Source organism: Bubalus kerabau, chromosome 13 (genome assembly GCF_029407905.1).
Source record: "Bubalus kerabau isolate K-KA32 ecotype Philippines breed swamp buffalo chromosome 13, PCC_UOA_SB_1v2, whole genome shotgun sequence".
Taxonomy (NCBI): Eukaryota; Metazoa; Chordata; class Mammalia; order Artiodactyla; family Bovidae; genus Bubalus; species Bubalus kerabau.
The window spans coordinates 54,377,334-54,400,123 of NC_073636.1; the positions used below are offsets into that span (position 1 = coordinate 54,377,334).

Sequence of the window (22,790 nt, forward strand, 5' to 3'; positions counted from 1 at the left end):
GCCTAGACCTTACCCCATTCACATCCAAGTCTCTCCTTCAGCCTTACCTTAACTGCACAGGCCCCCCTCACACCCAGAGCGTGCTCTCATGGCCTGGTAGCCGTTAGGTGAATGAATGCACCCCGAAGTCCCCACACATGGGTGTCCCTCTGCTTGGGACTTGGCTCTCATCCCAGCTCTCACACTTCCTGGCTGAGATTTGGGGCAAGTCCTGAAACCTATTCCTTCAGTTTCCTAGTTATGAACCGTGGACAGTAGTTGTTGCTGCTCTGTTCAGACTGAGCGTGTTTACACCCACACACTGGGGGCGATCAGGGGCAGCTGTGCCCTACTGATGGCACCAAGACCTGTCTGTATCTCTCCTGCTTGCCTCTGTTCTGTCAGGGTGCCCCCGGACAAGGGTGCTTCAGTACCTACTGGGCCTGTCCACCTGATGACAGGTGTGCCTGCCAAGCATCCGCCTTGGCCAGGTGCTCTGCCTGCCCTGCTCCCCCCTTCTCCACAGGCTGTGATCTGGGAGGGGCCACAGACCTCCAGTCCTAGAGATCGGACCCCCACCCGTCCAGGCAAGCATAGGGTCCCAGAGCGCAAGACGGTGGGTCCCTGGCTGGTCTGTCCAGTCCCACAGAGGGGCTGCTGCCACACTTCCCAGGCTGCAGGAAATGGCCTGGTCCAGCTTGCAGCCAGGGCCACAGCTCGCTTCCCTTCAGGCCCGTTTCCTTTATCCGGTTGTTTTGCTCTGAATTCACAAAGCTCAGCCTTCCCCTCCCCTCCATTTCCACCCTTCCCCCATCCTAAGTGGAGCAGGACGGATACGCTGCTACATTTTAGGGCCAGCAGGAGTCTCCCACCCCCATCCCCTCTATTTCCCCCTCCACATTCCCGCCCCCTCCCCGCCCCCGCCGCATGCAGCGCCGAGGGGGAGTCCCATCCCATGGCGCCCCCTGCTGGTCGAGCCTGGGAACACCACCCCACGGCTCTGCCTTGCTCCACGAGTGTCGGCGGCCTCAGCGTCCCCTCCCCACCGAGGTGCGGACCGGGGCGGCCGGGCCCCACAGGTGGCAGGCGAAGAGAGGTAGAACCGGGCCGCAGCACCAGCTCAGTTTATTGGGGCCTTGCTTGGAGCAGAGGGCGGGCCCCTTCCGGGACCAGCTCGCCAGGCGGGCACTGCCTCCAATCCCAGGCCCTGGGAAGAGTGCGGGCCGCGGCGAGGGAGGGGCTCTTTCTCAGCCCCGCACGCTCGGGGTGCTAGGAGCCCCAGGAGCCGTCGGTGGCCGCGGCGCGCAGCGCAAACAGCTTCTCCCAGCAGGTGGCGACGGCGTCCAGGGCGCGCAGCAGGAGCCGCCTCCGGCCGCCCGGACGCCGGGAAGGGCGCGTCTCCGGCCGCCAGCTCCGCTGTCGGGGACGCGTCGGTCAGGGCGTGGGCACGGTTCCCACCCTCCCCTCCCCGCTAGCTCGTGTTGGGTCCCTGGGAAGGGAGGCCGCGGCCGTGGGAGCGGGCGGGGACGCGCACCTGGCGCAGCTTCCGGCAGTGGCGTCGCATCACCGCCTCAGTGCGCACCGCCACAGTCCACGCCGCCTTCTCCAGAGCCCCACGGCGGCCCCCAGCCACCGCCCCACGTAGGGTCCGACCCAGGGCCACGATGGACAGTAGGATACTGTGCTCCTGGGGAGGGAGGAGACGAGGCACTGGGGGAGGAGCCCGGTGGGGCAAGGGCTGGAGGGCTTGGGTGGGAGTGTCTCCATACCTTCTGGGCACCACATGAGACTCCCACCCGGCCCCGCCGTCGGGAGACCGCGTCTCCAGTCAGGTTTTTCTGAATGAAATGGTGTCTGAAGCCTGGTCCAGCCCCTTCGACCCTTGGTCTGGTCCACCTCACCGCGGCCTGCAGGTCCTCGAAGATAACCGCGCGGTAGTGGTGAAGCACGTCGGGGACGCTGCAGGCACCGATCCCGGCCCAGCCCGGAGCAGCCCCCAACAGCACCAGCAGGAGCGCCCAGAGCGCGGGCTTGGGAGGCCCCTGGAAGGGATACCGGCTCTAGGGAGGGGCTGACCCTCCGACAGCGCTTCGGGTAATGTGCTTCCCCCCGCCGCCCCCCAAACAGGGGACTCGCTGAGCTGGTATAAAACAGAGATATTGCCATGGCCCTCAACAAATGCTCTAGGCACCACTGCTCTGGCAGTTCTGGGTCAAGATAAGCATTAGCACCCGCAGCCCTGCTCTGCATGCCCAAGTACCAAGACTGGAGGGCAGGGCTGAGCTAGGTCTGGGTACAGCAACAAGTACCCCCCATATAGCCTTGCTCCTGGCCATGCCCTGACCCATGCCCATCAGAGCTGGGCTCTCCTCTGCTGGGGACCCAACCCCTGGCACTCTGCTCACCTCCAGATGCCCCACGGGAGACGGCAGGATCTGCCCCCCTCTATCGCTGGGCAGCTCCCCCCCATCAATGGCTTGCTACCAGCTCTGAGAACCATGGGCCCCTCTGCACCCCCAGCCCAACCAGGACAGGGGTGAGGGCTCAGAGTTCAAGGCCACACCCCTTCGGAAGGGGAAGGCTTGGGGAAAGCCGGAGGTGAAGGAAGGAAGGGGACCATGTTCCACCCCACCAGGCCTCCCGTCCCCTAGAATAGGGAACTGGCTCTCCTGGATAAGAAGCCACCACCACCACCCTCCACGGCCAGAAGCCCAAACATCAGAGAGAAAGCTGCTTGTTGAAAGGCTCCCAGCCCCCAGGCTGGAGTCACACAGCGGCTGGAAATTAATCATGCGAACCCAGCGAGACTTGGGACTCAGACAGAACTTGACTGTGAGACTTGGGACTCAGACACAGAACTTGACTCTGCTTCCCAGCCCAGTAGGAGAACCTGACCACACAGGGCTGGAGCTGGAGTCCACGGGAGCTCTGCCTGAGACACCAGGCAGTGCTGGCTGGGGGAGCACATGCAATTATTAGCTGTGGCCCCTTCTCCAAAACTACCCCCTCCCCAGACAAGCTTCACATAATGGCCAACTCAGAGTCGCCCCTCTGCCTGTTGAGGGTCAGAGATCATAGTGAGAACAAGAGCCACTGGTGCTGGAGGGATGTCCAAGTAGGGTAGGTTGGTTGCCCAGGGGGTCTTGGGAAGGTCTGTTGGCCCTTGAGCAGGGCCCAAGGCTGAGGCCGTTCAGCCCCCGAGGACAGGGTGGCCCCGGCACAGGAGGGCAACTCCCCCTCCCTCTGTAGCTGCCAGGAAGGACAGGCAGGAGCACCCAGGCCAGGCGGCGGTGACGGGAACCAAGGGGGATTTCCCGGTGGGGGCACTGAGGGACAGCAGCCCAAGACAGCTCCCACCCCGGCGGCCCACAGCTGCTCACCATGGGCCTCTCAGGATCAGGCTCTCCCTCACTCCCGCCAGGGGACCTCGGACATGATCCTGGGGTCCTCAGGTGGGGAGTGCGGCTGCCACTCCAGGTCCAGTTCCGAACCCGGCCAACAGAGCTCCCCTGGACGCAGGCGGAGGCAGGCGGACAAGGCTTTTGAAGTTGGCTCCTCCGAGCAGAGGAGGGAGGGAGCAGGAGGGAGGCCCAGGATCCCAGCCTTCCCCCTCCCTCTCCCCACCCCCTATCCAATCACTTCTTCAATTAACCTGACCCTGAAGCCCAGCCCTAGAGGGCTGTCTTCCCATCCAGTGGATCTTGGATTAAGCCATCGACCGGGGAGATCTCCTCCGCCAAGGCAGGGGCAGGGTGCTAGGTGGGCACGGAGCAGGGTGGGGCCCAGCTGGCAGGGAAGGGGAGCCAGGAGAGGCAGGGGCCTGGCAGCACCCTCCTCCAGGACCTTCCTTGGTGGTCAGCAGGTGCTGTCTCTTCCAGGAACCTGAACACCAGCAGGACCAGGTGAGCAGAACTTCACCCGCCCAGCCCCCAGCTCCTCCACCCTGACGTCCGGGGGTCCTGCCCCAGCAGGTCCCAGGAAGGGGACTTCCCAGCACCTCGCTGGCCCAGCGCTCAGCCGAGATGCCTCCTGCTGCTCATCCCTCCTGGGTCAAAGGGGTCTTTCCCTGGGGAAGCTCATGGCCACTCGCCCAAACCACCTTGCAGGAAGCTGGACCATAGCACCCTGCCGGGCAGCCTGTGGACACCATCCTGCCCTGCCCCCAGCAGTGCTTCAGAACAAGGGGAGCCGAGAAACTCAGCCTTGAGCTGGAACTGAAACATGTCAGTGGAAGAAAAGCTATGTTTTCCCCAGGGAGAAAAGCAGTTTCACCACCACCCCAAGGCGTTGAGAAAACGACCCCCAGGCAAATGAGAAAGACATTTGCACATGCTATCAGATGCTCTGGAACCCTCCAGCCCAGCAGGAGGTCTCACCTGACCTGAAGTCAAAGGAAGTGTCCAGGAGAAGCCACACCCAACTGAGAGCTCCAGCTGCCTGTGGGCACAGCCTGGGCCTCAGTTTCCACATCTGTGGAGGGACAGGCTGGGTTTCAAGCTCTTAGAAGGGCAACGGGCAGGACCCCTCCCACTTCCTCCAAAAATGACCGAAGGAAACTCCAGAGGCTCAGTGAAGACACCCAGGAACCTCCCCACGGCTGTCCAGACTGGCCTCACAGAGGACAGGAAGGATTTCCAGTCTCAGACCACCCTGAGGCACCAGCACTTCCTGAGCCCACACAGGGACAGTCTGATCCTGCCCCGGGCTGGACCCAGCAAGGTCTGTCCTCTACAGGCAGACGCCCGCGCCCTAGGTGTTCACAGGGAGGGCGTGCCCCACACCCTCGGCAGCCACAGGTCAGTGACTAACTCCAACACGAGGCAGAGAAGCCCCTCTGGGATCACTTCTTACAAGAATGTGTGGGAACAACGGCCAGCCACCCTTCTTGCCCCTACAGGTGACAATCTGCCCACTGCCTCTGGACCACCCTTGACCTCCAGCTAGATGCCTCCACCCATAGCCAACACACCCCCTTCCCAGAGAGCTGGCTAATTTCCAACTGGACACAAACCCAGGGATCCAGAGCCCAAGGAAACCTCCTGTCCTCACATGGTGGAAGCATATTCAAGTCTCCAGGTAACCAGTGCATTTTCCGTCCAGAGAAAGAATGGGTCCAAAAGCTTTAGGGTAAAAATCACTAACTACAAATTAGCAAAAATTAACTCCCCTGCCAATGGGAGTGACCCTCTCACATGCCGAGGGCCTTTTCACCGTCCTGTGGTAGAACCTCAGGGGCCAGGCCCAACAGCACTCAGTAAAGTCACCCTCCTGGGGTGCACACAGCCTGCTGCTGGGGGACAGGAGGCACAGACCCCCTTGGGGCGGGAGAAGACCTGCACATGCAGGGGCACTGGGGTCACCTGGCCAGCTGGGCCCTTACTGTTCCCACACACAGCTTTTACCCAGAACACAAGTTCCTGCCTCCATCTCCAAAAAGCCTTGGAGAGTTGCCCAGCTCTGCTGGCACTTCCTCTGTGGGGCATAGGCTCTTATGAGGCCTGGAGAGCTAGCCCTATCCAGTGTGGGGGCCAGACTGGGATGGTCAAAGCACATGAGGGTAGGATTTGGAGAAAACCCGCTGCCACGAACCCCACGACTACTAGAAAACCTTTAATCAACAACCAGGACGGCCACCACCCCCACCCTAACCCCACCCCTGCGCAGGACACTCAGAAGGTGTTCTTGATGCACGCCGCCACCAGCACCAGTATCTCCCCGATCTTCCGTTGCCAGTTGGTGATGTCCTTGGACGTGGCGCACCACAGCTCCCCGTGCCGGGGCTCGGCGTTCTCGCAGCGCCTCCTCACCTCCTCCCGCTGCTCCTGGGTGGGAACCGCAGATGCTTGAACCAACCCACTCCCACTGCGCTCTACCAGGCCTCACACCAGTGCCTGCACCCGCCCCCCCAAAGAGGACCCACCTTCCACATCGGGCGGGGCGGGGTAGACCCCAAAGGCGCTGGGCTCTGGGAAGTCTCTGTCCAGCAGGACAGGACGGCTGTGACACAAAGACAACCCTCAGGCCTCCAGCTCCAGCCCTGTTTCTGCCACAGCCCTGAGTCCCCATCACAACCAACTTGTTAAAAGATGCCCCCGAGCATCTAAATTTCAGGCTGAGAGACTCCAAGGCTACAGCCAGAAAGCAGCCATGGAAGCTGTGTCAGCCGCCAGCACTTCGTTCAGGACTGGTGGGGTGGGGGTCATGGGCAGCAGGCGCCTCACCTCTGTGCCGTGCTGCAGCTCAAACTTGTAAAAGAAGGCCCAGGCATCCCCCAGATCTGAATCGATCTTCACAGTGCGGTGGAACCACTCCCGGGCCTTGGTGATCTTCCGCTCGCTCCAGAATAGCCTATTGAGAAGCAGCAGTGGGGGACCAAGTGGCCACAGATCAGTGCTGGTGGTGCTCTGGGGCCACGGGAGCCACGCTGGGGGCAACCCTGGCCTGCTCAGGTCACACAGCTCGCTCCATGGTGGGCTAGACCTCGAGCCTGGTGACCCGCTGCAGTGGCACAGAGTCAGGCACAGGGACTGCTGGTCTTGTCCTCTCCCTGGAGAGCTCAGGCTCCATTGGGGTGCCAAGGGATGAGGCCTAGCCACCCAGAAACCCCTCCAGGTCACTACCTGAAACCCTCCTTCCTTCAAATGTCCACCCAAGGCATTTCTCAGAAAACCACCCACAGAGCAAGAAATTATTATCTTCCTCTGAGTAAAACATAGGAGATGAAAGTAACCAATGGGACAAAAAATTCAATCAAGGCTGTGATTAGGGAAAGAGAAGTTTCTGCTTGCTCCTCCTTTTCACCTTCTGGAACATTCTGTCCTACCAGGCATCTCCAGAAGGAGCTGAAGCCCACACTGAAAACCTGGTCTAAAAGCAGACACAGACCCCTTGAAACTAGGCCCAGGAGAAGATCCACAGCATCAGAAACTGAGTCAGGGTCCTGGGAGCCTTCCCCACGTGCCGGAGAGGGCATGACGGGCACTCTGACAGCCAGCTCCACCAGCTCCGCAGTCAAGTTCCAGAGCAGATGTGCACTAGGCACCTCCAGGCAGCTGCCTTGGCTGGTCTCAGCTACAAAAGGGAGTAATTTCATGCCTGATAGCTTGATTGTTTTTTAAGCCTTGTGGTATTCTTAATTGCTCAGTGTCAGATAAACTGTGATTTAAAGAGCACAAACCCAGATAGCAGCACACAGAGCACCAGCCTGGGAACAGCAAGGAGGGACCTGTTTACTTTACAAAGCCTTTTACGAGGTTTTATGGCAGCCCTATCGGAGTGGAGCAGGAGGTGGAAGCACAGGCGAGAGGGAAGGAGCCCCGGGGACCCAGGTGGGGCCTCAGAAGTTCGTGGGAAGCCCCACACGCAGCGCCCTCAGCCCCACAGCAGCCAGGGAGGAGGTGCTGGTGGGCACTGAGGAAGCAGCTGGGCCAGCAAGAGCACACAGGAGCCTCTGGCCCCACATACCCCCTGCCCTAGGCAGAGCCCTGACAAGCCCTCCACCCCAAGCCCAGTCACTTCCCAGCCTGACCACACCCAACCACAACCAGGTTCCGCTCCTCTCAGGCCACTGTCCTCCTTTGAGAAGGGAACAGAGAAGGTTCAGGAGGTTCTGAAGGCCCTCCACGCCTCCCCAGGGAGCCACGGGCCCAGCACCCTGCACAAGCTGACCATGGGGGGTCGCCTGCTCACCTCCTCTTGTCCTTGAGGCCACCACCCTGAAGGACAGGTGGCCTCCACATCCCCAGGCACACCAAGAGCCTGACCAATGGGCCCTAGATTGTTCCCAGGGTTACACAGGTCAAACAGTCTGGCTTTTGGCACTAACACAATGGAAACAACTGTCTTGCTTACAGCTGTAACCTAAATTCCGTGTGACCAGTGTCAGCAGGCCTGTGTCTGTCCTGCAACCCAAGACCCATGTTGGAATAAACTGAAAAGTGCAAGAGACAGAGAGCACAGAAACCTGAGAAAGAACCAGGACAAGGGAAGGAGGGTCAGGGGCCCAGAAGAGGCCACCCACCCAGGGGTCATGACCAGGGAAGACTGCCTCGTTCTGGGGACCTGGAGACCCCAGCAAGAGGACTGGCACTGCCACCAGGACCCCTACTCACTTGGCCACAGCCAGGAGCACGTGGGGGTCATGCTCACACTTCTTCAGGGCGTCCACACTCTTGGTCTTCCGCTGGGGCCTCGCCTCCAGGAAGATGGCTTCAGACCACAGGACCCCTGAAATCCAGACATGCAGATGCCCATCTCAGCCATCACACACAGGGAGGCCTTTGAAGACTCAGGATATCCCCATGTGTGCCTCCCGCATGGCCGGGCCGCCTATGCTGCCCCATACTCCATACCCCCCAACCCCCACCCTGCGGCCTGCCCAGAGCCACAGGGCCCCACTGGCAAGGCCATGACATCATCCGGGGGGCGAGGAGGCTGGAAGTCCCAACAGCCTCCAAGGTTTCACACTCACTGACTAACTTCACAGCTGAGAATTCACTGTAACAAAGTAACAAAAAGTGCTACCAAGGATTTATGCAGAAAGATAACCTGGGATTGATACCAGCCTAGAGATCGGCCTGAGGCCATATATCTGACATAAACCCAGAAAATTCTACGATGCCACTAAAAACTGTTCATTGTTAAGGATTCAGTGATAATGAAAAATCCTCACAGAATTTTCAACTGTAAAAAAAAGGGGACAAAACAAAATACACAGTATGACTTGATTTTGTGCAATAATACAAATTATAACAATACAAAAAAGCTAAAATCAGTGATTTCCAAGTACTGGACTCACAGCAATTTTCATCTTCTCTTTTTTTACTCCAAATTTATTTATACTGCACATGCACTAATTTACAGACTTGGGGTAAAATAGTAAAAAATTAACTCCTAAAAGAAAAAGAAATGGTAACATCTCAGAACATGCAGTCCAACTGCCCACACTGAAACTTGAGTTCAATCATCTAAATGACCAAGCATAACGGAGGAATTTTTGTGGCTGAATCTGACACGGCTGCCCGCAGCCTGGGATGGGTGCTCACCAGAGTTGGGGCACTCCTGCAGGGCCTTGGCCATGAGCGTGCTGGCGATGTTCTTCAGCCCCGCACGGTACTCCAGCCGCACAGACTCCAGCCTGTGGAGAGGAACCCAGGCAGGGTAAAGCACTGTCCACTGGCAGCCTGACGAAGCAGAAGGTCCTGAGGAGCCTCAGTAGCTGGAGTTGTCTGTGCTGCCCAGCAGCTCATCCACCAGAGAAGGGAAAAGTGGGTGATCTCCACCCTCAAGCCTATGGGCGGCCATAAACCTGGACTCTGAGGTCATCCAGGTGTGAGTGAAGATGGACAGGACAAAGACAGGCCTGTTGGGGCACCTCACGGCACTGACACCCTGAAGCCTCACACCTGGAGTCTGTGTGCACAGCCTCCTATGGACAGAATGCCATGTTTATCTGGCAAACTCCTATTCATCCCTCAAGGTCCCTCCCAGACATTACCTCTTCCGTAGAGTCCGCTCTCTTGGCACCATCCACCCCAAGGCCCCCTCGTTAGCTCTTGGTTCCCGGGCACCCTCAATCCCACCACAAGCCACACTGTGTCCAACCATCTTCAGGCTCCTGTGAACACTCTCACAGCTGGAACAGGACTCCTCACAGACTGCACCTTCCCACGGAGCCTGAGCTGAAAGTGCTGCACCGTGGACTTGGTGTGAGCGAGGTCGGCTCCTGGGGGCACGGGAACTCACCACAGGCCAGGGTTCTTTGGGTTCTTCAGGCGAGACTTCTCCAGAATGGCCCGAGCTCGGGTCAGCTGCCCAACCTTCTCCTCCAGCCGGGAAAGCAAAAGCCACAGGGGGGTGGAGTGGGGACATTTCTTCAACTGCAGCCACAGACACAAGAGAGAAGACTCAGCGGGCGTCTGTGACACTGTGTCGGCACCTCAAGCTGAGTCAGGGCTACGTGTGCCCTCAGAGACCCAGCCACTTCACACCCAGGTCTGTCACTATGCACACGGCTGTATTGTACACACGTGTATGGGGCGTTTTCGTGAGCACGCTGTGCCATACGCATATGCACAGGGGTGTGGACTCAGGAGCCTATGCCTTACATGGGCCGTAGTCCGTACTCTGCTGAGTATAGCAGTTACAGCCTGGCAGGGGCAGAAGGCTGGGTGAGGGAACAGACTGGCCCCGAGCCCAGCACAGGTCCCCTGAGCCTGGGCCCAAGCAGGTTGCAACAACTCCTATCTGAGGTGAGGTGCCCCGTGTGGGGTGGAGGCTCACCCCTTGGTTGTAGGCTTCCCGGGCTTTCTCCACGAGCTCTTCCTGCTCCTCAATCTGCCCCTTCATCATCCAGAGCTTGGGGAAGTCCTCATAGTGCTTCAGGGCCTCCTCGCACAGCTCCTGGGCAGCCACAAGGTTCCCCAGCACCCACTCCAGCTTCACGGACTTCATGAAGACCTGGGGAGCAGACAGCCTCAGCCTGGCTCTGGCATTTGCCTCACTGAGAGCTCATCACGAACGCTGCCCCGTGTCTTTGGGACAAACTGCGGCTACGTACATTGGTGCATTTTAAAGCCAAGAGTGAACAAATGAGCTCTGAGCACATGACCTTGGGGGTTGCTAACAGTGGGCAGGGGGCTCCGCTTACCCGGGCAGTGGGCGCGCTGCTCCGCGCCTTGGCCAGCAGCCGGCGTGCCCGCTCGTACTCGTTGTTCTCAGACTCCAGCTTCACGGCCGCCAGCCAGATCTCCTCACTGTTAGGGTTGGCCTGCAGAGGAACAGCAGCATCAGCCATGAGTGGGGCAAGGGCTCCCCTGGTTGGAGGCAACTAGTCCAGGCACTGGGCCGTGCCGTGCCGTGCTCTGCAGCAGGACAGTCTGATGCAGGCATGTCCTGGACTAATCGGCAACAGAGCCTCAGGACGTGGACTTCCTCACGAACAAGCCGGCCTGCCTCACTGGCACTGATGTGTGGCAGCTGCAGCGCTCAGGCCGTGCTGCCAGTCACCACCCTCTGCCTGCTGCAAAAGTTCACTCATGTCCCACCTACATGGATCCACCCACCCAATCCTGCTGGCTCCCAAACCTGGGGATGAGGAGCTGGCCGCCCAGTGTGTCAGTGTGGGAAGGACAGAAGGATGCCCAGGTTATCGCAGACTATACAGGAAGGGTTCCCAGGGTCGGGACTAGGCCACGTACAACCCAGAGTCCAGCAGACATATGGGCAGTGCCCTCTAGTCTCCTGAAAGCACAGTCACCTGCTGGCCACACTCAGCCTAACCAGGTCCCCAACCTGAGAAGCAGCCCCACGGAGACAGGTAAGGAGAGGAGAGCGCAGGACACAGGCAGCACTGCCAGGTGGTGGTGGGAAGGGCCAGAACCACTCGGAGAGCAGCGGCATCCTCCACCCAGGGCCCCCAGACAGACACGAGAGCAGAGGGAAACCCAGGCCAGCCCCCTCCACATATTCACTCAGGCAGGGACAGGCGTCACTATGCCAGCCTAGATGAAAACCACAGAGTGACATCGTCTTTCCAGTTAACAGAAAAGCATGCTGGAAACCACTGACTGAACCTTGCTGTCAAAAACTATTAGGATGTTCCATGTGACAATAAAAATCAGAGAAAAACGCCGAGTTCCCGGCACCAACCACGATGCCACCCTCCACAAACACAGCTCCACCCACTGACAGCCTGGGCGGCAACGGGCAGCCCACGTGGGACCCAGTGCAGATGCCTGTGCTCAAGTACAGGGGCAGGACTTCCTCCCGCAGCACCAGACACCCTCACAATCACATAGGAGGGGACACGTGCGGGGACACGGCTCTCCACTGGCTGTCCCATCCTTCCTGTCTCCCTGAGTCTATGTTGTGGAACCTTGAGCCCAGGGTCACACTGAATGGCAGCAAACGAGAGGTAGGTATCCATCACCCGGGCCGTTTTTCCTGCTCTCAGACCCCCTCAGGGCCTCAGCTGCCCCCAGAGCACCCAAACTCCCTGGGTCGGACCATAATCAGCGTCTCAGGTCAGCTCCTGTCAATAACGCAGGAAGGGCTCGGGGGAGGCAGGCACAGAACCCTGGAGCTTTTGGGCCACAGCCCACCCCTCACCCACCTGGAAGGCCAGAGCCAGGATACTCCTCGCCGCAGGCACGTCCCCAGCCAGCCACTTGGACTTGGCGCCCATGAGCCATAGCACCTCTGCTTTGGGGCAGTGGGCCACGGCCCGCTGCAGCAAGGCCTCCAGTGACTCCCTGCAAGACAGAGGGACGGTCACCACAAGCACACGGGCCACTCGCAGCCAGGCCACGAGCGCTGAAAAGACAGTTACTGCTTCAAAGTTCGATGCTGTGAATGATTTACCAGACTTTTACAATGGGGAGAGTGTGGGGAAATCTTTTCTCTCCATAAAGGCTCTAAAATCAACTACTGAGGAGGGTGCTACAAAGCCACGCATTGTTCAAACAGCAGAGTCTGATGGAGCTTCTCAAGGGAGCCTTTTATAGCCGGGTGTCCCAGAGGCGCGATAACTTCGCAGTCTGGGAGCCGGGGGCCTTTTCATCTCTAACCACAGATCCGCCAATAAAGATTACAACCTGTACCTACTCTTTGGCATCCAGAGAAACTGTCTTATTTCTGGAAGGAAGTTATTTTAGGTCACTATCAAGCAAGAAGCCCGGGTTTCAGGTATGAAGCCCCAACCCTGTGTGGCCCACCACCCTGGCACACCCCCGGCACAGATGTTCTCCTCAGGTCTCTGCAAGATTGAGTGAGCACGCGGAGTTGCTCTGTGTGGTAAGAAGCCTGACACCAGCACAAGAAAGCTCGGCTTCCTAAGCCCACCACAGGCACCAGACCCGGGGGATGGGAACTGCCCCTGAACCCAGGGACGAAGACATGCGGCCAAGGCCCTGCTCTGGACAGGACAGTTGGGGGAACTTGCACAGTCATTTCAAAATGTGCCCAAAGGAGTTAACTGCAAGACACAGAGCAACTACTGGGGGTGGTGTGTGGGTGGGGGCGGGGGGACAGGAACATCAGGAGGCAAGACTCCTGAGAAGCCTGAGACTGAGACAACGGCAAAGCAACAGAGGCCTCATGCTTCCAGCTGCAGCCCAGGTGGGACCAGCAAGGCCCAAACACAGAGGGTGCAGCAGAGGCTCCAGGCAGAGGCTGCCCACCTAACTGCTGACTGAATTGCAACATCTAATTCAATCAGCACTTATAGCCAATAAAGCAGACACAAAAGGTTTTTTCAATTAAAGAGAACAATTAAATAAAATTGTCACGGACCTCCTCAGAGCACAAAAACCAGCCCAAACCCAAATCCAGCACAGCTGAAATGAAAAACAGTCCTGCCTGGGCCCAGATGCCGCACCGCCCACACTGCTGAAGCCAGAGCCCCACAGACGGGGGCCTCCGGGCCCCAGCCCTGGCCCAGGAAGCCCTAGGACCCCAGTGCTCCCAGCTCACTGCAGGCAGACGGGCCCTTCAGTGCCTTGGCTCCTCAACTGTACAGCAGCAGGAATGCTATCGCAGAAGATGCCAGAAAGATAGCTTGGCTGAATGGCCCAACTGCCACAGGAGAGTCCACCCTCGTTGCAGAGGCCTGACCTCCAACGAGGCTCTCACCCACCCAAGGGGATAAGAGGCCTCAGCGCAGAGCAGGGTGGCAGGCCTGCCACATACCTGGTGCCGTGGTTCTTCTCGAAGTATGCGGCCCGCAGCCACACGCTCTTCTTGCTAGGGAAGACCTGCAGGGCGTAGGCGTAGATAGCTCGGGCACACTCCAGGGCATTGTGGGCCACACACTAGATGGAGAGAGAGGGGAGAGGAGTGAGGGGGCTGGGGACAGGAGTGAGGGGGCTGGGTGCCACCAACCCAGGAGGGGTACCCACCCCATGACTCCTGACCCAGGCCCTGGAAGCCCGTTACAAAGACTCTGTGGCTTCCGTGGTACAGTCGCTAGGACTCCAGGGGGTTGGTGGGCTGGCCTGCCCCTGGGGTAATACTGAGCACCAAGGGCTTCTGCTCCTCCTGCAGGCCACACAGCGCTGAGGACAGGCCTGCTCCAACCCGAAGACACAACAGAGAAACAGGAGAAAGTCTGAGAGGGCTTGAGGGTTCTGCTCCCCAGTCTGACATCTGCAGGGTGACACCCACTGAGGTCCCCATGTTGTCAAGAGAGATGAGGTAAGTACAGAGGGGCATGGAGTTCAAGCCCACACTTAGAATTAAAAGGGCTCAATGACCAGAAGGAGCTGGGTTCTGCTGCCCGTTTGGCGATCTACTCCCAGGGTGGAGATTGCAAGAGACTGTTAGGTCATCCTTCACAATCTTCTGTCTTAATGTCACATAACAAAAAGCCTTTAAACCACGACAGTTGACATTAGAGCATCGTTAGTGCTCACAAGGCACCCAGCTTACAAATGAGATGCCAAGTGAGCTGCAGACAGACAGCAGCCACGGCCTGTGTCCAAGGACCAGAGGACGAGGTGAGCGCCCAAGTGGACAAGGGAGAAAGGAAAGCTCTGCCGGCAGGAGTCCAACTAAGCATCTCTCATCAAATGCAGGTGCCATGATATTTAGAAAACCAGCACTTGACACATCCTACAGTAGTAACTGACTCAGGCCAAAAGGAGCACTAACCAACGCGCAAACAAGAGGGCCGAGTTTGCTGAGAAATGGCACGTTTATGTAGTCTCAGGGTCTCCTCACAGAACATGAGTTACAAAGGTCCGCAGCAGCCTCCTGTGCAGGAAGCTGGCAGACACCCCTGAGCTACTCAAAGCTGAGTGTGCCCCCACCCACCCAGCAGGACAGAGTCCCGCAAAGAGGAGAACTCGCTGTGAGGACACAGTGTGGAGACCAAACCAAGGGGTCTGTGCCCTCAAGAAAGCCAGAATCATGAACAATGATGACGGATCAAAGGTCCCTCCCCCACCCAGACTCAGGGCCACGGACCCTGCACATGTGACCCTGGGCAGTTTCTCCACCAAAACCCAAAAGGCATTCAGTGAGCCCCTCGGTGAGATCTGAATAAGGCCCCAGATTACATCCTGGTCCTAATCAACGCTGATCTCCTGAGTCTGATAGCTGTGCTGTGGTTGCACAAGAGAAGGTTCCTTTTAAAGAAACACACACTGAAGTATTTAGTGGAAAAGGCTCACCACATGTGTGATGTGGTCTCAAACACTTTGGGGAAAATAAAGGCCACGTGTGAGCAAGCATGTGCGCATGTGGAGAAGAAAAAGGCGTGTAGTGAAATTGGTAAATGTGGGGGCATCTAGGTGAAGGGCATAAAAGAATAAAAGAATTCTCCACACAGTTTTGCAACTTTTCTGTAAGTCTAAAATTATTTTAAAATAAAAGGCTATTAAAAAGAGAGGACCACATTTAAGGTATTAAAAGCTTTAAATATGTTTATCGATCTTGAGCCCATAATCTCATCTCTGGACACCACCACTCAAGGGAGTCTCCTCAAAGTGCATGCTTCACATGCAGGTATTTTCTGAAATGCAGGTTATAGCAGAGATGGGGGTAGGGGACATCCAGAGGTCAGGGGTGAAGAGCTGGGAAAGCATGGGAACTGGGCCAGGTCAGGGTTGTGAGCGCTCACACCCCACCTGTGCAGCAGACCCCAGTTAATAGAGAACTATGCTCCTTACAGTTGTGACTGTATTTAAAAATCAGCAGATCAGAAAGATTTCCAAACCACACCCCGTTCCCCACAACGCACACTCCCACTAGCCACACTCACGCTGTCAGCATCTTCCATCCACGTGTGCTTCCGGTCTTCCTCCTCAATGCCAATCCCGATAACAGCACGCATAACTGCCTGGCAGGTGGCCACACTCCCGGCCTTGTCACACTCCTCAGCATCCTGAAAGAGGACACAGAACTGAACTCACTGCCCAGAGCTGCAGAGGCTTGGCAGACAGACGCTAGGCCCGAGGGAGAGGGCTGCAGGAACGGGCCTTGAGGGTGCCGGAACCCTCAGGGCCCCCGACGCTGCCACTCACTGTGAAACATCATTTCCTGCCTCACAGCAGGTAAGTGCTCCATACCCCCAACCTATCCATTTAACAAATATCACAGAAGCACCTAATGTGTACCAAGTGCTAGAGCAGGCAACCTGGTGGCCACAGGAAAGTTCCAAAGCAGTGGGACTAACATTTCATACTGTCACACATGTTCGTACTGTCAGCCTGGCTTCAGATTCAAAATGGACAAAAGGAAGAGCTGCTCTAACCCAAGAGACAGACCTGCTGGGGGTATGGAGCCCAGCACAAGGAAAGCAAGACAGCCTGGGGAGAGATCAGCCACCAAGGCGCTCCGGCAGGCAGGGGGCAGGGTGTTCAGCAGAAAAGCACTGGACTTCAGAAGAACAATCCTCGGAATGAGCAGAGAGGACAGCCATGGTTCAGAGATGAGACACCAAGTGTCCTGAGCCTCCTGCGTGGCGGACAGGCAGGGCCAGCAAGGCAAAGAGCAGGGCTCGCTCACAAACATCAGACCACAACAGGGAGACACAGGCAGAGATGGGACAGATGCAGGGATGACCTCTATCGAGGGCAACTTCAAGCTCTCTGTCAAAACAAAACTCACAGAGGCTCACCCAGCAAAGTGTTTTAAGGAATATATTCCCATTCATGCCAAATGATGGGTGCGCCAGGACACCATTTGCAATGGCTAACAGAGTAAGAAGCACCCTGCTACTGCCGTCACCGAGAGACCCTAGGCTGGCGGGACAGGCTGAGTCAGGCTTCCCTTTTCCTGGCTGTGAAGGGAAAAGCATCCCAGGCAGAGCAGAGCCAAGGCCAAAGGCTCAGGAGGTGGCCCAGGCCGGCCCTCCACTGGGGGCAGAGCACAGAGCACCTGGCACAAGGGAGGAGAGCTGCCCAGGGAGACGGCCCGGGCAGCCAGTCTGCACAGCGTCCCCCAGTCTCCACTGAGCATAAACCAGCACAGGAGGGAGGGAAAGAACTGTCCAAAAGGATGAGCAGGAGCATTCCTCAGAACACAGGTGTGTCCAGGACAGCACCTGTTCCCACGAGCCAAAGTGGAGACCCCCAGGAGACACAGGACCCTGAGCAGAAACCTGGAGAGGCCACCTCTACAGAGGGCTGAGTTCCAACCTGCCCCACTGACTGCGGTTGGTCCCACCCAGCAAGTGTGAGGCAAGACCCACAGGGTCAGAACACCTTCAGTAACAGAACCAAGCTCCAACACCAGAGCCCAGAACGTTCACAGAGGCACAAAAGCACCCGGCACCCAACAAGGGAAAATGCGACAAATGAAAGGTTATCAGGGAAAGACAATCCATAATGAGGGGAGAACATCTACCAAAATCAACTCCGACAGGCCCAGACAAGGACACTAGAACAACTATTATAACCATGATCCACAGGTGGCAAATTGCTGTGTGGCAACATGAAACAGGTCAAAGAAGGGTTTTAAAACAGCCAAAATTCCTGTCAGTGAAAAAGGCAAGATCTGAGATGAAAAATGTCCTCAATCACAGCAGATGAGACATTACAGAAGAAAAGATTAGTGAAACGTGAGGACAAAGCAACAGAAGTCATACAAGATGAATCAGAGCATCAGTGAGCGGATGAGCTCACATCACACCCACAGGAAAGACCAGACGTCTCTCAGAACCAGAGCGGGCTCTCACCATTGCTCTTCAGCATGTCCTGAGGCCCTAACCAGGTCAATCAAACAGGAATAAAGGCATCCAGGGACTTCTTTGGTGGTCCAATGGTTAAGAATCTGCTTTCCAATACAGGGGACACAGGTTTAATCCCTAGTGGAGGAACTAAGATCCCACATGCCATGTGGCAACTACTGAGCCCATGCACCACAATTAGACAGGAGCCCCATGCACTGCAATGGAAGATCCTGTGTGCCGCAACTAAGGCCCAACATAGCCAAAAAAATATATATATACACACATATATATATTTTAAAATGCATCCAGATTGGAAAGATAGTAAACCTGTATCTGCACACAACATGATTCAATATACAGAAAATCCTAAAGAATCACTGAAAGTATTACAATAAATGATTTTGCAGGACATAAGATCAATATTTAAAAATCAACTGTACTCCTATATACTAACAACAACCTGAAGATGAAATTAAGAAAAAAATCCATTTATGACAGCATGAAAAATAGTAAAACACTTTAGAATACATAAAGTAAGTGCAATAGTAGTATGCTAAAACATTATCGAAAAAAATTTTAGGGGCTTCCCTTGTGGTCCAGTGGTTAAGACTCCACCTTGCAATGCAGGGTACATGAGTTCGACCCCTGGTTCAGGAGGATCCCACGTGCCACAGAGCAACTAAGCCCGTGCACCACTGCTGAGCCTGTGCTCAAGAACCCAAGTTGCAACTACTGAAGCCCTGAGCCCTGGAGCCCGTGCTGTGCAATAAGAGAAGCCACCGCAGTGAGAAGCCCGCACACCATAAAGAAGAGCCCCTGCTCACCACAACTAGAGAAAGCCCACGTGCAGCAGCAAAGACCCAGAAGAGCAGCCCCAGCTCACCACAACTACAGAACGCCCATGCGCAGCAGCAAAGACCCAGCAGAGCACCCCAAACTAAAGAAATCTTTTTTTTTCAGAAAAAGTTTAAAAAGAACTAAGTGAATGGAAAGACATCCTACGGATTGGAAGAGTTACTACTATTAGGCAGGCAATAGTCCCCAAACTGATCTACAGATTCTATGCAGTGTCTGTCAACATCCCCTCTGGCTATTTTGCAGGATCTGACAAGTTGATCCTAAAGTTCATATGAAAACACAAGAACCAAGCACAGCCAAAACAATCTATAAAGAACAAAGCAGGAGGACTCACTTCCTGATTTGAAAGCTTTCTACAAAGCCACAGTATGCAGAACACAGTGGTGCTGGCACAACACAGACGCACAGCCCAGTAAGGACAGACTTGGAAGTGAGCTCCCACACACAGGACCATGGTTCTCTACAGCACTGGGCTGTGGGGGAGGCTCAGCGCGAGGAGACCCAGCGGAGCCAGATGATGGGCCTGCACTTATAAAAGCATGAAGCTCGACTTTTAATGCAAATGGATCACAGACCTAAATGTAAACACAAAAAATAAAAATCTTAGAAAAAGAGGAGCTAACCCTCATAACCTCACGTTACAGAAAGTTTGATATGACACCTAAAGCAGAAGTAACAAAATAATGAATCTGACTGTATTAAGATTAAAAACACTTGTGCTACAAGCAACACATTCAAAGTGAAAAGACAATCCACAGAATGGTTGCAAATATTTGTAAATCACGCAATCTGATAACGGATTATATACTTGTACCTAGTATGTAAAAAATTCTTGCAACTCAGTAACAGATAATAAACAATTAAAAGATAACCCAATATACAATACTAAAACTCACTGAATTGTACACTTTAAATGGGGAAATTTTACAGAATGTTAATTATAGCTTAATAAACTGTTAAAAATAAAACAAAAATGATTGTAAAAATGAATAGCTCTTCATGAGCTCCAAGACAGCTCAAGTAGCCTAATGTGCAGGTAATTATACCTGAAAGAGGTTGAGCAGAAGAAACAGGGGACACAAATTTTCCAAATTTGATACAATTTGGAAATCCACAGATCTAAGACACTGAACTCCAAACACAAGAAACATGAAGAAAACCACAAAGCAAATTACAATCAAACTGCTCAAGACCAATGATATAAAAAAATTCTTAAAAGCATTTCTAAATCTTTTAAGTTAGAAACATTTTTTTTAATTAAAATTTTTTAAAAAGAGACGTATGTACAGAAGAGCAAAGACGACAGCAGGTGTCTCACTGGAAACAAGGCCAGCAAGAACAGTGTCTTTAAAAAACACTGAGAGGAAAGACTGCCAACCTAGAGCTCCACACAGAGGGGAAACATGTGATGAAGTTTCCTTCATCAGATGAAGTAAACAAAGATGAAGTAAAGACCCTTTACAGACATTTAAAGGCTGGAAGAACTGAACACCAGCAGGCCTGCTTGTAAAAAATGGTCACAAAGTCCGTTAGGCAGAAGAAAGAAGACACCAGCTGGAAACTGGATCCACATGAAGGTATGAGAATGTCAAAATGGGAATGATACGGTTAGACGGCATTGAACAAATATAAATATTAATAAAGGGGCTGAATCCAGACGATGAGACTTCAGGGGTATACATGAGGCCTTGCACCCAAAATTTTAAAATATGCCCACCACAGGAAGGGCAGAAAACAGTACTGCTGCAGGGGCCCAGGAGCAGGACGCAGCATCCCGACACCCTCTCCTTGGGGGAGGGAGGTGCCCTCAGGCAGGGGCCCAGGAGCAGGACGCAGCATCCCGACACCCTCTCCTTGGGGGGAGGGAGGTGACCTCAGCGATGACACCCGGAGCAGCAGAGGGGCCACTGGGAGGAGGGTAAGTAGAAAAGTGGCAGCAGGGGCATGAGAGGGAGGGGGCAGGGTCTGGGCCCTCTTCCGAAGCTGAGAGGCAATGGTGAAGCACAGGGGCTGGCCATAGGGCTCCTGCTAACAGAGCGAGGTGGATGCAGGTAAAGAGGCACTGTTCCTAGCTGCCCGTGCAATGGCTCATGCAGCGGGAGGAGTAGGCAGGAGAGTGCACCTGGCCTGGTGGCTGGGTTAGAACACCTTCAGAGACCTGGCTGGCCACAGTTGAGAAAAGTGACAGATGCACTAAAGCTCATTCTCTCTTAAACCATATTCTCTTCTGGAAAAGTGGGGCTAACCGCACTGTCAAAATGCTAAAGTCTCCCCTGAGCTGCTCAGGCTTTCACACCACAGAAGCCACAAGGCGATGACAAGAGAGGCCACCCAATGCCTGCTTTGCCTGCCAGCATGAGGACACATCTCTCAGGTGCCACCCCAAAGTCCTGGCCCACCAAGGGACTCCAACGAGCAGGAGGGCATCCGTGCTTAAAGCGGACACCACAGCACCTGCTGACCTCACCTGGATCCACTGCTCACGGTTAATCTCCACGCCATTGGCGCGCAGGGAGGTGATGGCGCGGTCAATGATCTTCTCCACCATCTGCGTGTTCCCGTTGGCCTCCTCCAGTTTGGCGGCCGTGATCCAGATGTGGCGATCTGTAGGGATGTTCTCCCGGGCCTTGTTTAAGACCTTGCGGGCATTCTCGTAGGTCTCCAGCCTTGCCAGGGCGAGCCAGAGCTGCACAGAGAGACCCGCCAAGTCAGGGGCACCCTCCACGGGATGCAGCCCGAGCTCTCAAGGACCATGTAAACAGGGCCCAGGATCATGTGCAGCAGCACTTCCCGCGCATCCGAAAGCTGTTTGGTTACACTTCTGACTGACTTAGTGGCTAGGTGACAAGCCCTCAGTCCCACAATCCAATCACTGGTTAAAGGTACACAGTATTAGGACAGAAGGTGAACAGGACAGGACTGTCACCTCACAAACTGAAAGGGCTCGGGTGTTCAGCTGCCTGGAGTTCTCACACCCCAGCTTTTGATTCTCAACATTTCATCACCAAAAATGTGTATGAGCTCTATTTATTTTTATGTAAATAAATTAAGATTAATTTTGTTTGGAGAATTTCACAACACACATAAGATAATTAAAGACAGGCTGGACATCATAGACCCACGACCAAAAGTCACTTCAGAGAATGCTATGAACCAGAAATTTAAAACTCAAGAAATCCAAGTGGCTCTGAGGCAGAGCCACCCCCAGCTGGGAAAACAATCACCCCCCTCTCCACCACTTCACCCTCAGGTCCCACTGACAAACCTGGAGCTGAACCAGAAGGACTGCTCCCTGCAGGAGAGTGCTCAGCACAGAGCTCGCCCTGGTGAGCTCAAGGCTTAGGCCCCCTCGGGGTGGGAGACTCACCTCCACGCTGGTGGGGCAGCACTCCACAGCTCGGCTGAGCATGATTCTAGCGTCTTCTGGCTCTTCCAGCTCCACAGCCGCCTTCCACAAGCGAACTGAGTTTGGAACATGCTCAAGGGCTGGGAAAGGTCGAACAAGAAACCAGGTCACAGAAAAAGGGACGTGAAAGCAGGACACTGTGTCACAGAGGATGCGGCTGCCAGCACGGCCAGATGGTCTCTGCCCGGGGGACAGGCCTGGACTTCACATGGGTCCCTTGGGTCTAGACAGACACCAGAGAGACCAGTACAGATGCCCCAAATCAGCAAGCAAGGTGGCAGAGAGGGCTGTGCATCATCTCACGCCTGTTCACACTTGAAGATCAGCATCAGAAGACGAGGCACCTGCCACCCAGGAAGGGCCAGCCTTGCAGGCCACGTGTGAGCCATGGGGAAAAAACATGCCAACAACTCTGGGGTCCACGCCTGCCCAGGTCGGCAGAGTAAGGGTCCTCCCTGCACCCCAAGGGACGCGAGAGCAAAGAACCACGTGCTGCACCCCAGGGTGCAGTGGGGAAGGGGCGGTGAGCAGGAGAGGCCAAGACATCCTGCAGTCCAGAAACTTTCAAATCTCTGTTTAACAAGCACAGCCCTTCCTTCAGATGCAATTTACCAAAAAGGCCAAAACACTAGACAGCTGAACACAAAGCCCCACAGCAAGGCACTGGGGAGGATGAGGCAAGGCCTCTGGCAGCTCCTGGCAGGAGTAACGGTGACTAAGAGCCGATGAAGGCAGGAAGCCAGAACAGCACCCAAAGGAACTCTTCTTTCTAGAAAACACATGGGCCAAGCTCGTGGGAAACAAGACACTAGATTCCATGATGTAGCATCAGTGCACCCACAGTCTCTTATGTTCCTCCTCCAGTGGAAGCAGCTCCCC

General features: G+C 55.4%; 2 protein-coding genes across 2 annotated transcripts in view; both read right to left on the reverse strand.

Moving 5' to 3' along the window:
• Positions 1–1,093: 1,093 nt before the first annotated feature.
• On the reverse strand, positions 1,094–5,428 carry C13H20orf204 (chromosome 13 C20orf204 homolog). Its single transcript, XM_055544426.1, has 4 exons — positions 3,360–5,428; positions 1,749–2,021; positions 1,514–1,666; positions 1,094–1,395 (listed from the first exon to the last, which is right to left on the reverse strand). The coding sequence occupies exons 1-4, from the start codon at positions 3,360–3,362 to the stop codon at positions 1,249–1,251; spliced, it is 576 nt and encodes a 191-aa protein (XP_055400401.1). The 5' UTR covers positions 3,363–5,428; the 3' UTR covers positions 1,094–1,248.
• A 146-nt stretch (positions 5,429–5,574) lies between these two features.
• PRPF6 (pre-mRNA processing factor 6) overlaps positions 5,575–22,790 on the reverse strand; it is a 34,678-nt gene continuing 17,462 nt past the window's right edge. Inside the window, exons 10-21 of the mRNA XM_055544398.1 lie at positions 21,873–21,991; positions 20,973–21,191; positions 15,737–15,859; positions 13,666–13,787; positions 12,092–12,230; positions 10,628–10,747; positions 10,261–10,437; positions 9,724–9,857; positions 9,024–9,115; positions 8,091–8,205; positions 6,201–6,327; positions 5,575–5,801 (exon numbers count right to left, since the gene is read on the reverse strand). Of these exons, the coding sequence (XP_055400373.1) occupies positions 5,649–5,801; positions 6,201–6,327; positions 8,091–8,205; positions 9,024–9,115; positions 9,724–9,857; positions 10,261–10,437; positions 10,628–10,747; positions 12,092–12,230; positions 13,666–13,787; positions 15,737–15,859; positions 20,973–21,191; positions 21,873–21,991 (1,640 nt within the window). The 3' untranslated portion in view covers positions 5,575–5,648. The remainder of the gene's footprint in view (positions 5,802–6,200; positions 6,328–8,090; positions 8,206–9,023; positions 9,116–9,723; positions 9,858–10,260; positions 10,438–10,627; positions 10,748–12,091; positions 12,231–13,665; positions 13,788–15,736; positions 15,860–20,972; positions 21,192–21,872; positions 21,992–22,790) is intronic.

Bases quoted from the DNA above. Each gene is read 5' to 3' on its own strand.
- C13H20orf204 (XM_055544426.1), bottom strand. The intron at 1,667-1,748 runs GTATGGAGACAC...CTCCCTCCCCAG, and splicing joins TCTCATGTGGTGCCCAGAAG to GAGCACAGTATCCTACTGTC. The intron at 1,396-1,513 runs GTGCGCGTCCCC...CGTCCCCGACAG, and splicing joins ACTGCCGGAAGCTGCGCCAG to CGGAGCTGGCGGCCGGAGAC.